General features: G+C 43.9%; 1 protein-coding gene across 1 annotated transcript in view; it reads right to left on the bottom strand.

Moving 5' to 3' along the window:
• Positions 1 to 13,934, bottom strand: part of LCT (lactase) — a 24,659-nt gene extending 10,725 nt beyond the window's left edge. The window contains exons 1-8 of the mRNA XM_083581760.1: positions 12,444 to 13,934; positions 11,421 to 11,497; positions 10,026 to 10,109; positions 9,784 to 9,889; positions 9,134 to 9,212; positions 7,209 to 7,917; positions 3,833 to 4,481; positions 132 to 1,694 (exon numbers count right to left, since the gene is read on the bottom strand). Coding sequence (XP_083437886.1) covers positions 132 to 1,694; positions 3,833 to 4,481; positions 7,209 to 7,917; positions 9,134 to 9,212; positions 9,784 to 9,889; positions 10,026 to 10,109; positions 11,421 to 11,497; positions 12,444 to 13,101 — 3,925 coding nt within the window. The 5' untranslated portion in view covers positions 13,102 to 13,934. The remainder of the gene's footprint in view (positions 1 to 131; positions 1,695 to 3,832; positions 4,482 to 7,208; positions 7,918 to 9,133; positions 9,213 to 9,783; positions 9,890 to 10,025; positions 10,110 to 11,420; positions 11,498 to 12,443) is intronic.
• Positions 13,935 to 13,943: the final 9 nt, after the last annotated feature.

Here is a 13,943-nt window from a genome sequence, read left to right as displayed (position 1 = left end):
CCTCGGCCAATAAAGCGAGATGAGCGCCGAAACCCCAGAGTCGGTCACAACTGGACCTAATGGTCAGGGGTCCCTTTACCTATCTTAAAACTAGACAACCTCAATCTATTGGGTTATTACAACATCTTTACCTTTCAAAACTTCATCAATGTGTGTTTTGTAATAGAAGATCCTGCTGGTGTCATCAACATCAGACTTGGCTTTTAGCCCAACCCCGTTCTCAGTAATGTAAATGGGAGGATTGCTATATTCCTCTTTGATCCAGTTTAGCAGCCTACGCAGCCCCCAGGGCACTGCCCGCATATTTTCCATTGCTGAGCTAGGCCAAGAAGGGTCAATCTCCAATACTCGTTCTTGATCATACTCGTAAGAATATGGTTTCAGCCTGGTGGTGCTGTGCTTTATAATTCCGGCAGTGTAATAATTCAGGCAGAAGACATCAGCTGTGCCCCTGATATAGTCTTTCTCTTCTTGTGTGAAACCTGGAAGCCGGGAAGATGGTAGTTTCTGTAGTTCACTCCTGTTCCCTACTTTCCACTTCATTGCATCTGGGTAATCGCCGTTCTTAAAAATTGGGTGTGCAAACCACCCTCCCATGAACTGCAGGTAGCGATCAGCAGCTTCTACATCCCGAGGATCGTTTAGTGTCTTTGGCTCAACCCAATCCATGTTGAGACTCAGAGAGATCACACCTTTCTGACTCTCTCTGTATTTCTGGTCATATGTGTGGTAAACTCTTGCATGGGCCTTTAGTATTGCATGAGTAACACTGTAGGATGCATTGCCCGGGTTATCTTTTACATTTGGTGGGAATAATCCCGTATCGTAGCCTAGCACAGAGATGGCAATAGGTTCGTTGAAAGTAATCCAGAACTTGACCCTGTCTCCAAATGCCTGAAAACAAAAGTCTGCAAAACTATCAAACAGTTCAACCATCACAGGGTTTTCCCAGCCACCAATGTCTTGTAGAGCTTGGGGCAGATCCCAGTGGTGGAGAGTGACCATTGGTGTGATGTTCTGGGCCAGCAAACCATCAATCAGCCGGTTGTAATAACTGACACCATAGTTATTTATAGAATGGTTTCTTCCATTTGGAAAGATCCGAGGCCACGCCAGGGAGAAGCGATAGGTGTTTACCCTTAAGGCTCTCAGCAGATAAAGATCTTCATCTACTTTATTGTAGCTGTCGCAAGCTATATCTCCTGTATCATTGTTCTTAACATTCCCTGGGATGTGGGTAAAATTATCCCAGATGCTAGGTCCCTTCCCATCTGCATCCCAACCTCCTTCAGTTTGGTAGGCAGCAGTAGAAACACCCCACAGAAAATCTTCTGGGAAGGTGCCATAAAAATACGTGTCTCTTTCCAAATCAGTCTGTTTTGAAAATTTCTCCCAAACCACCTTTGCCTTTGAAGGAACTTCAGAAGCTGGTAAACTAGGCAGCCGTGGAGGTATGGAAACATCCTTTCTGAGCGGCTGGAGAAATTTTCTTGAGACCGTGCTAGGAAATCCATTATTTTCAATAACGGTGGAGAAGAAATAGGCAGATTCTTTGGGTGTCCTTTGTCTGTTTGCATCTTCAAAATTCACTTGGTGTAGGCCAAACCTTTGACTGTAACCTGCTGGGCCTTCAAAGCCATCAATCAATGATCGGGCAATGTATGCTTGAACATCAACTTCATCTTGCTTTATAGCTGTCAATGAAGGAGATAGAATTTAGTTAAGATTTTTAATCATTTGTTTAAATACACAGCACAACCACAACTATCTTCTTCTCTCAGCATTGCAGCAACGGCATGAATTTTCAGAGGGTAGCCCATATTGTCCCGAGTCAGTGCAAACTATTATTGCTATTCATCTGCACATTTAAATTTCCTTTTAAAGTCATTTGCATGTAAGAGACACTATACAAAATGGCATAGGGAAGTGATAATGCACTTAAGCAGTTCAAGGACTTTGGCTGGTTCACACATGCATCCTCATCATTACTCAACTATACAGTACTTGGCTACACAGTACGTGGAAGAATACTTCCAGATGTATAAAGTAGCAGCCAATCATTTCTATTTGGCTTTGAGCAGCAAGTGGAGCAGCAAATCTTTTCCAGACGTCTGGAATCTACGTGGCATTCTGTAGCCAGGTGTGCAGTTATTTTCCCCAGCTCTACATTAAAAGGTAAAGGTAAAGGGCCACTGACAGTTAAGTCCAGTCGTGAACGACTCTGGGGTTGCGGCGCTCATCTCGCTTTACTGGCCGAGGGAGCCAATGTTTGTCCACAGAAAGTTTTCCTTGGTCATGTGGCCAGCATGACTAAGCCGCTTCTGGCGAAACCAGAGCAGTGCCAGAAACACCGTTTACCTTCCCTCTGGAGCGGTACCTATTTATCTACTTGCACTTTGACATGCTTTTGAACTGCTAGGTGGGCAGGAGCAGGAACTGAGCAACAGGAGCTCACCCCGCCGCGGGGATTCGAACCGCCGACCTTCCAATCAGCAAGCCCAAGGCTAAGTGGTTTAGACCACAGCGCCACCCGCATCCCACTTCTACATTAGGATCATGTTTATATATTCCCTCCTCACTTACAGCACTGCAGATCGTGTATTCTTTCCCAGCCACCACACCCACAATTTAATGGCGGGGCGAGGAGTGAGAGAGAGAAAAGAACCAGATATAAGACAATTCTTTTTGGAGGGGAAAGGGTTGAAACGACAAAACTGGTTCCTTGGGGGAAGAGATGAACCACAGAGGCTACAACAATCTAAATAGCACATAATTGGCCAAACAATTTGCTAACAGCTGCGCGATAGGTCATCTATCTATAACTTGGGGAAATTGTGCAACTGTTCCAGTGTGTTAAAAAACAACAACTGGTCAGATTTTCTGAGCTCTGAAAACAAAACAAAAAAAAAAAAAAGGAAGGTAATGGGAAATGTGGGAAGAGGATGTATTGATCACTATGTCATGCAGATGACATAAGTACATGTAAATTCCACAGTAAATGTCCAAGGTTGAAACAGCCTGACTCTTGAAAAGCCTTGTGAGTGAAGCAATGTGAAAATTCTGTCTGTGGCATGCAATCTTTGACGGCTCACTCCTATCAGTAAATCGATACAGGAGTGACCAAAAAGTAATGAAGATGCAAGGTGTGAACTAGCGTTCTCATGTTCAGGCATTCAGGGGTTACAAACTAGGCATTCCTTGATGTCCTTTATCATGGGGTGACAAAATATACTCTGACTGGGATGAATGCATTAATTACATAGTTTTCCACCAGGCTCAACTCAAAAGAGCATCCAGACCTGTTTGGAGGTGCAGAGCAAAACAGTTCTGCATCTTTAAGCAAGCAGGACAAAACGTGACAGCTAAGCAAGTAAGTCTCAGGTGCTGTCCTTCAAGCCAGCCTAGGTAAGCAACCTGTGTATTTCATATACTGCATTTAAGCTGCTTTTCTAACATTGTATGCCTATTTCCCGGCAAAACTGTTCTTTTGAGGACATTTAATTAAAGTATTAAATTTGCTTCTGATTAGTTGGGTCAGTGTCTCAAACCATTTTTAAACAAACGAATATCATCACATTTAAAAAGTGATGTTTGCATGCCATTTTCACACGGTGAATATATCTACTCATTCCGCTCCTTTCCCCACTGGGACGGGGCATGATATTTACCGTTATGCTGGAGATTGACAGGAATGTGATAAGATCTTGGAGGATATTGTGTTGAAAGGGAACAGGGGGCTAAGTCAATAAACTTGACTTCATCCTGACAGGTTTACTTTCAATTCCCTTTTGCATGCCTGTTCCCTGCCCCAATTCATAACAGCCCCTTGTACCTTTCAAAGCCTCGTTGATATAAAGCCGGTAGTAATCCACTCTCATGGTGTCATTAACAAGATCGCCTCCGTCATCTGTGGGCGCCCCATTGTCGGCTATATAAATCGGAACCCTTGTTGTCCCAGTATATTCTTTGGACACAAACAGCAGCAGTCTCCTCAGCCCCCAAGGCACGGCGTAGAGCCAAGGTGCAGCCGTCTGCGGCCAGGAAGGATCCACGTGTTGGGAAAAGTCTCCGATATCCTCATAGGTTGGAGCGCAGCTATGATTCACTGGAGCACTGATGAGCCTGGAAGTGTAGTGGGAAAGGCCAAAGAAGTCAGCCGTCCCCTTCACTTGCTGCTTCTCCTCATCGGTGAATGTGGGGAGCTTGGCGACGGGAGTTGAGCACTGCTGGTTCTTCTCCTGGATCTGGGATTTCAGGACTTCTGGGTAATCGCCGTTGACGAATATCGGGTGAGCAAACCAGCCCAACATGAAGTGCAAGTAGCGTTCTGCCGCTCTCACATCCTCAGCACTGCTTGGGGTCTTGGGTTCAGCCCAGTCTGAATTCAATACTATTCCCACCTTCCCATGCTGTTCAGGGCGGTACTGGGTATCATAAACATGCCAGGCTCGAGAATGAGCTTTGAGAATAACATGAGCCACCTTTTTTATGGGAAGGAAGGGGAAAGTATTATTCCACTGAGTACAACTCACTGGTAGAGCACATCATTTTCATGAAGGAAGTGCCCCCACATCTCATCCTTTACATGATCTATATACAGTGGTACCTCAGGTTACATACGCTTCAGGTTACATACGCTTCAGGTTACAGACTCTGCTAACCCAGAAATAGTACCTCGGGTTAAGAACTTTGCTTCAGGATGAGAACAGAAATCGTGCTCCGGTGGCGCAGCAGCATGAGGCCCCATTAGCTAAAGTAGTGCTTCAGGTTAAGTACGATTTCAGGTTAAGAACAGACCTCTGGAACGAATTAAGTACTCAACCCGAGGTACCACTGTAAATGCTAGGGAAGGCCTCTGCTTGAGACTTTGGAGAACTGGTTTCAACCGCAGCAGAGAAGGGTAGCCAATATGGATTCCCTCCAGATGTTGTTAGATTCCCATTAGGCCCAGTCAGCATGGCCAAAGGTCAGGAATGGGGAGGGGGGAGTTGTAGCCCAACAACACCTGAAGGTACAACATTGGACTACGCTTGGGCTCGCTGGACCAAGAAGAATGACAGGTTTATACGTACACACCATGGATATTTACAGCCCAGTACATTTCCTCATAACATTCAAATTATATTTGAGGGGCCCAGGCTCCAACCCCCTCCCTCAAGGCTTCTAGAGATCAAATAATTATAGCAGCTTTTTGTCATACCTTAGCTCAAAATCAAGTTTGCACTACGTCATAAAGAACACTTGCTACAGTTTGCAATGCAGGAAACAGTTCCTTCAAAAGCAAGAGAACTACCTTCTCATTCATTTGCTTGCTGCTGTAACATTTCCAGTCCCCAACATCTGATAACATGACTGTATCATATGGTATTGTATCAATAAAAGTATCTGTCCTAAACTGGTTTCAATTCCAGTCCGCTAAAGATTCCATTTCTTCCCCCAACTCCTTTCTTTTGGAAGCCAAAGTGTTCCAACAACTAAATCTAAATTAGCCTATATTCCAAGTAACTGGTAACATAATATACGCTCATGTGGCAGAAACTATTCCCAGAGCAGGCTAATCCAGGTCTGCCTACAGGCTGATACATGTGCTGCAAGTATTCAGAAACTGTCCATCAGCCAGTCTCATGGCAGGACAGTCACATGATGGATAGCTGTGTGGTATTTGTAAGGCAATAAAAAAATCCCTGGGATTCTTCCCTGAAGATGTCCTGACATCTACTCAATTATCTGTTTTGATGTATGGTTACTAAATCCTCACAAATCTGCCAGGAAATATCGAATGTGCCAGTAGTTCTCATTGTACCACCTTATACATTCTGTTTTAGAAGTTCATTATAAGATACCTGATATTTGGAAATCTTTGCCAACCCCTTTTAAACTTTTAAAACCCCTTGAAGCACAATACCCTAATAAAACTCTTTTCTTCCTCCTCATACCTAAGTGGTGCTCAAACATTCTGATACACTGCTCAACTGCGCTGTGGTCTCAGGTGTGGAAGGAGAGAAAAATTACTTCTGCTGATCCAAGAGATTGCTAGTCTACTTGTAGATATGGGTTTAAAGATGCTTATTTGGACAACCACTTCTGAATATAAAGGTAAAGGGACCCCTGACCATTAGGTCCAGTTGCGGACAACTCTGGGGTTGCGGCGTTCATCTCGCTTTCTTGGCCCAGGGAGCCGGCGTACAGCTTCCGGGTCATGTGGCCAGCATGACTAAGCCGCTTCTGGCGAACCAGAGCAGCGCACGGAAACGCTGTTTACCTTTCCGCCAGAGCGGTACCTATTTATCTACTTGCACTTCGACATGCTTTCGAACTGCTAGGTGGGCAGGAGAAGGGACCGAGCAACGGGAGCTCACCCCGTTGCGGGGATTCGAACCGCTGACCTTCTGATCAGCAAGTCCTAGGCTCTGTGGTTTAACCCACAGCACCACCCGCGTCCCACTTCTGAATATATAGGATGCCAAATATACAGTGGCCCCTATCAGGAACGAGATAATGGGTTGTTGTTTTTTTCACAGTGCATGAAAATGCTTCTGAGGGTCCCTTCCAATGTTACACAGCCAGTGTCTCTCTAACCACACTGCGGCCACTTCCAATACTACTCTGTAGTGCCAGAAGTAACATGTAAGGAGTTTGTTCTATGCTGTGACACCTTTCCCTGTCAGTATTGTTCCAAGCCCTGGGAGGGACAATTCTCTGACATGGGAAGAAGCCAAATGGCATAAGAGCCACGAGAGAACAGCTTCCGTGCCACCACAGTTCCATTGGCAGAGACACTTCTCTGGAATGTATCATGTCAATACCATTAAGGTAGGCAAGAGAGCCATTTCAGAATGAAAAGGGCACAAATCCAGCCAATTTCAATTTTTTTCATTCATGTTATCTGATGTTTAAGTCAAAACATTTGGGGGTACAAAGCCATCCTCTGAACAAGAACAGTGACCAACTGAAGAGTCAACTGCATGCTCACACACTTGCTGCAAGATTGTTGCTATTATAGGTTAGAACACGGTAGCTTGACCAGACTTAAAAGACTCATCTGCCCATTGACTCCATTCATGCCCTCTGGCAAAATCAGATATGGGGCTAAGTCTGGTGAGAGAAGAACTAGCCACAGACTAGGAGGCAACGGTCCACCTTTTCTATTTGTAGAGTCAACACAACCCATAAAATTAGGCCCAAGCTGCTGCACTTGTTGTCAGTACCTGATAGGATGCCACGGCTGCATCAGTAATTCCTGGAGGATGCTGCCCAGTGCCATAGCCAGCGTAGCTAATGACCCAGGGTTCGTGGAAGGTAATCCAGAATTTAACACGATCCCCAAAAGTAGCAAAGCAGAACTCTGCATATTCTGCAAAGGCAGTGACGATGCTCTCGTTTTGCCAGCCACCAAGATCCTGCAGAGCTCGTGGCAGGTCCCAGTGGAACAAGGTAACCACGGGCTCAATATTTGAATCCAGCAAGCTGTCTATCAGTTTGTTGTAGTAATCTACGCCTTGAGGGTTCAAGCTGCTCTTACTCCCATTGGCAAAAACCCTAGGCCAGGATATAGAAAATTTATAAATATTTGGGCGAAGGCCTCTAAGGAGATAAACGTCATAATCTAGCTTGTGGTAGCTATCGCATGCGACATCGGCTGTTTGATTCATGTGGCCATGGCCCTGGTGCCCGTATTGATCCCAAATGCTCTCCCCTTTCCCACCCTCTCTCCAGGCTCCTTCCACACTGAAGGAACCTGTTGATGTGCCCCAAAGAAAACCGCGAGGGAAAAGGTCAAGCAAAAAGGAGTCTCTCTCCAGCTCAGGTTGGCTGGCAAATCTTTCCCAAACTGCTTGATAGGATGAAAGTGGAGCAATAGTAGGTATCAGGGTTTCCTTTGCCTTTGGTTGGCCGGCCAGATTTCCTGTGTACAAGCTAAAAAAAGAAAGAGAGAATATGTCAACAATTTAGGCACCAGGCATAAACATTCCTCTTCTCCCAGGCCTCTGGCTAATTAAACAATCTATGGTCGTTCAAAATAGGGGAGGGGGTCATTGTTTTATTTGTTACTATATTGTGTATTTTGTATTTTAAACTACCCTGTGATCTTCAGAGGAAGGGCAGAACAGAAATGCAGTAAGTTAAATAAATAAATCAAACTTTTATTGTCATTAAATTTTTATTCAGGATGGATAAGCATTCAAATCAGGCTGAAAATAGAGATTTCAAATATCGTGGGTATCAAACTTACAGAAATTTATCCAGTTTTTTTGTTTTGTTTTTTTAATGTGGCAAGCCTAAATCTGTATAACAATGATCATCTACATATGGATTAGCGGTGGGGAATCATAGGCTTTGGAACTAATTGTGAACTGCTGGACCTCTCTATGTGGCCCTCAGGATTCTCCCCAGGCCACTGAGGAGGGTGCAGAGAGCATTGGCCCTGCTCTCTGCACCCTCCCCAATGGCTTTCGCATGGCTAGACTGTGTCCTTGAACTGTGATAATGTCTCTTGCCTTCTTGGATAGAGAAATAGGTGGAACTCTGGCTTTCTGTCGCTGGAATGTAGCAATGTAAGAGTCACATTGATTCCTCCACTCAATTTTAGCTCTGTCCCCGCCCACTACCACCACGTGGCTCCCAGAAGGTTGCTCACGACAGAATGTGGCCCTTATCCCTGAATGAAAGAAACTCTAACTATTCAGCTAAACATACAGCAAGCCAAGATTCATTAAGCCTGCTAGTCTATGTTCCATATTTATATTACACAGTTGAAATGTTATTTTCTATATCTTGATTAAATATACATATACCCAGTGCTTTTTGTAGTTAAAAAAAAGAGAGAGTGAGAGAGAGAGCTGGCAGGACTCATACCTTGATAAAAATGACATTGGTGCCAGCACAAAATGGCTGCCAATGTCAGCAACAACAAGAACAAAAAAAGGTAACAGTATTGCATACCATAGAGTACCATCATTGGAATATACCTCTATATTAGATACTCGTATACACATGCACACACGTATGCATGCAGAAACACACACACACACACACACAAACATATGCCTGTGTAAGGACTGTAGTCTTAATTGTGCAAGTAGCACAGCTTCATAACCAAACTAATTTAACATTAAAAATTAACATTTTGTACCAAATTGCTTGAACGGACAAGCTGTTCATGACGCAATTCACATCATACCCTATTGCCCATGCTTGAACTTCAGAAATGGCTGAAAATAGAGGGGGGGGGGGAGAGAGAAAGAGAAGAGAAGTGTATCAGCACAATGGAAAAGGGCAGACATTAGGCCAGTAACATCCAGTCCTATGCTATAGTTCTTTTTCAGTGAAGCCCCACTTCCTGTAAATAGTACCAAGGTCTCTCTCGTACAGTAATAGTGGGGACAGGCGGTAGTGGGGAGAGACTTGGCTCATTTCCACCAGGAGCTGTGCATTCAAGTATTGTGGGCCCAATTCTGTGGAACTTTCTCACAACTGAGATCAGACAGCCCCCCCCCCCAGCAAAATTGGTGAAGGCAAATTTTTCATTTCAGCAGGCGTTTAAAGTAGCTTTTCTGATTTTACTGTTAACTTTAACCAATTCTATCCTCAGTAAATCTTTTGTAACTTCACTGTATACCACTTGGAGACCATGCTATTAGGTGATATATAAAGGGTTGAAATAAATACATACATATACGGACGACAGCATACCCTGTATTGTATTTCACTTCCACCCACACATCCAAAATACCACACAGGCATGCCACAAGACCACAGTTCCTTCCTACAGAAGACACTTACCAGTGAAAATGGAAGCCACTGTTGCAAATCGGTTTTCTTGCAGGGAGGAACACTCGTGGAACTTGAGACTAAAGAGCAAAATACCCATATTGTTCGTCCCCATATGCTATAAACGAAAAAGCAAAGCAAAATGCATGAGTTGTATCAAGGAGGACTGTCAAAACTGTGTGACATCACCTCCCGTGTCCATCTATAACAGATAGCATCCATATAGAACACTTGGTACAATTGCTAAGAATTACCTGTAGCTCATCCAGGAACTTTTGGAAAGCTGCTTCCCTTTCACAGTTGTACTGAAGGTTGAGAGAGAGAAAGTCCAGAGAGTCCTGGAATCAAAACAGAGCATTGTCACAGAGAGATATAGCATTTATAATAACTGAAGTTACACTTTAGGCAGCATCAGCACCTATTATTACTTTATACTTGGAACCAGAGTTCCTCTATTGACATTCTTCCTTATTTTCTAGGTGGGATTCAATTGGGCAAGAGTTTGGCTAGCACAATGGGGCTCCTCCCTCCTCTCCCCAAGTCCCTAAAATCTGCTCAGGGGAGGGTGTTGCGAGGACACCCAGAAAAGCACACAAGAGTAGGGGGGATCATTCCATCTGACTAGCCAAAATGCTCTCCCTAATGGAATGATTGACATAGTGCGCAGTAAATTACGTAACAATTAGCTCCGCCTCATTCTCAAATAAAGAATCATTATCACCAATTTTCTTGGAGAGCTCTTTAACTGAAGTTTCATGGGGTGAGGGATAAGAGAATTTCTGAATCATCTTGCATGTCATGTTTCTGGTTTTTCCCCTCACATGTAAAATGCCATTTTGAAAAATAATGAAAGGTTGGTAAATGATCTTTAAGAGTGATAGAGAAAATTTTAACTATATATGAAAATGAAAAATGGGTCTGTGGGTTGACATTTTCAGGGAATACCTCTGGTTGTTATGAGGTAAAAAGGTAAATAAAGGATCACTGCACAGTTAAGTCCAATCAAAGGCGACTATGGGGTGCAGCGCTCATCTCACTTTTCAGGCCGAGGAAGCCAGCATTTGTCCATAGACAGCTTTCAGGGTCATGTGGCCAGCATGACTAAACTGCTCCTGGCGCAATGGAACACCGTGGCGGAGACCAGAGCGCACGGAAATGCCATTTACCTTCCCACCGCAGTGGTACCTATTTATCTACTTGCACTGGTATGCTTTCAAACTGCTGGGTTGGCAAAAACTGTGATAGAGCAATGGGAGTTCACCCTGTTGGGCAGATTCGAGCCACTGACCTTCTGATTAGCAAACCCAAGAGGCTTAGCAGTTTAGGCCACAGCACCACCCACATCCCCTAATTATGAGAAAGTGACAACTATGTATCTATCTAGAAAGAGGCAACTCTGCTTTGGCAAATAACTTCCAGAGAGTTGTAACCTGCCCAGGGAGCTTATGGGGAAGAATAGTTAAGATATCTTATAAAACAAGCAAATAAACAAGCCACTGATATGCCCACCCTTCATTCGTCTAACCCCCTTTTATAACCATCTAAGTGGCAATGGGTTTCACAAAAGAATTACGCATTGAAATAATTTCTTTCCTCTGGCTTTACTGGATATGCTGTTGTAAGAGTCCTAAGAAAATAAAAGGCATTACCAGAATTGAAGTCAACAAAGATCTTGCTGACACCAGCCCAGCATCACTAACATCTAGTGAAATGGACATTTTCCCATCTGTAAATGAGAGACAAAGTATGTTGTCAATTTTATTTTCAAAATTTCAATGCAAGGAGAGGGAATACTTTCACTAGAAGCAATCTCCAGGAATTCCTTTATAGTTTTCTCATTATATACTGTATTGGCCTGAATATAAGCCTCACTTTCCCCCCAAATTCTGACTGAAAAGTTAAAGCGCGGCTTAAATTCGCGACCTTACAAAAATGGGCTCTTATTGATATCGCTGCTGAAACAGACATACGGTAAAACGGTATGGGCATGAGTGCCTGCGGAATTTTAAGGGTTCGGGTATTGTCTCTCTCCCCCCCTTGAATTTTAAAGGTGCAGCTTATATTTGAGTGTGGCTTATATTTGGGCCAATACGGTAGTGGCATCAACATTCATGTGCTTTACAAACTGATCTCTGCCCCAATTCTAAGTTTGGTGGCGTATACTGCATGTAATATATTCAAGCAATGTGTGTTCATCTGAATGAACTTCTGTTCAGTATCAGGAGGAGGACAAGTTCTTTGCACTTAAGCCTTAATGGAAAAAGTGTGGGCTGAGAGGAGATTTGAATGAAGAGATCGTTCTGATTTTAGCCGTGTTCTCTCCGCGTCATTCTTAAATATTATAAGGCTCCTTGGCCCATTTGTTCAGCAGACAAGAAATAATTTTGGCAGGAGTCTTAGAAAGATGGCACAGGACAATGGCTGGGCCCATCTAAGAGGCTTGGTGGGCAAGACAGAAGAAGTCAAAGGATTTTTTTTCTTAAATGAAAGACATCCCTCCCCTCCCAGCAAGATAGCGATCAGAACTTTCAAGGCCTGTGCAGTATCAGTACGTGCGCAGAAGTCACGTCTTCCATACGCACTTCATTCACATGCACACCCCACACGCATAGTGCATGTTACATTATCCAGAGGCACATCCCATGTTCCCTCCTCCCCACCAATTTCTTTACCTTCTGCTGAGTACTTTTCATGGTAGATTTCATAAGCTTTCTCATGTGCTGAAGCTAGCACCTGCAAAGGGAGGGCCAGCGGATCTCCATGAGGCAAGCGCTCCATGTCCTCAGGCAGGCTGCCAAAAGTGAGCCAGGTGTCCACCAAGTCGCCAAAAGATGCAAAGGAAAATTCTGCATATTCCACAAAAAGGTCGGTGAAAGTCACAGATTTGCTCAAAGCAAGCCGGGTCTCCAAAGACTTCGGCAAACGTTTCTGATGTAGAATTAAAACCGGTTCAATGTCAGCTGCTTTGAGAGTTCTCAGAAGTTGTCTGTAGCATTCAACGTTCGTCCGGTTGGGGTTTCGGGCATTTGCCTCCGGAAAGATGCGAGTCCAAGGCAAGAAGACTTTAAAATGGGTCACACCACTTGAACGGAGCTCAGCGAAGTACGGCGGCAGAGAAGGTAAGGAAGACCCATCGCAAAGGTAGTTTGACTGTCCCGTTGCAGAACTGAGAGGTTCTCTTAGAAGTCCACTTTGGAAGTTTAAATTACTTACTAAGTCATCGCTAAGAGGGCCGGCGACTAAAATAAATTTCTGAGTAAGATCCCAGCCTACTCCAAAGCAAGGCAAAGGAAACAGAAAAACCAAACACACCTTGTACACCAGTGCCATATCTGCTAATGCAATGGTGGAAGAACTTGTGCCACTCTTATACTACATCAGAGATGACATAATTAACAACTTGTGCAATCACGAAGATGCAAAGTTCCCTAACCTCAACGTACACAAAGATAAGACAATCAAAGGTTTAAGTCCCACTGAAGGTGCTATTATTAATGAATCATATGCAGAGTATTGAAGAAATAAAGTTGCTGGGCTTAACAATACAAGCCTGAATGCAGATATTGGAAAAGTCCGTTTAGATAACCAGAAGATACTAAAATGCAGGGCTCCCCAATCAAAGCTGCTAACACAAGTGCAGAGAATTGGAAAGAAAATAGTTAACGTTCCCCTCGATAAAAAAAAACCCTTGTTTTCTACCCAGTTTACTCCGAGATCAGAATAAGAAAATAATAGTAAAAAACAGGATGCAGAAACTCTTATACACAGAATAGACAGCATGTCAACTATGATTACTGTGTGGGCTTGTCTTCCATTTTAAAATAAAAACAGGAACTGGCACTGGTGGGACGGGGACGATGACGACAAGTGACCCTTCCTCCTGTGCCTTTTTCTCACCCCAAGTTACTGCCACCCAGATACTTTGGGAGCAAATAGCCGGGGGTGAGGATTGTGGTCAGGAAAACAGCATGTGTGGGAAGTCAGACCTGCCCTTGCATGCCATGGCCTGCATTCCCATCCCTGTATCGCTGCTCTTTAATAAAACCAAGTGAAGGATAGAGCCTCATGTGGCAAATGTATCATCTATTCATGGTCTTAATGTGTTTCTGTGTGAAGGTCTGTCCACATGGTGAGGGTGAAATCATCATATTCATACCAAGTCCAAAACATTT

Source organism: Podarcis filfolensis, assembly GCF_964270895.1.
Source record: "Podarcis filfolensis genome assembly, chromosome: 1".
Classification (NCBI taxonomy): domain Eukaryota; kingdom Metazoa; phylum Chordata; class Lepidosauria; order Squamata; family Lacertidae; genus Podarcis; species Podarcis filfolensis.
Note: the sequence above shows the minus strand (reverse complement) of the source record. Positions and strands in the feature narration are given on the sequence as shown.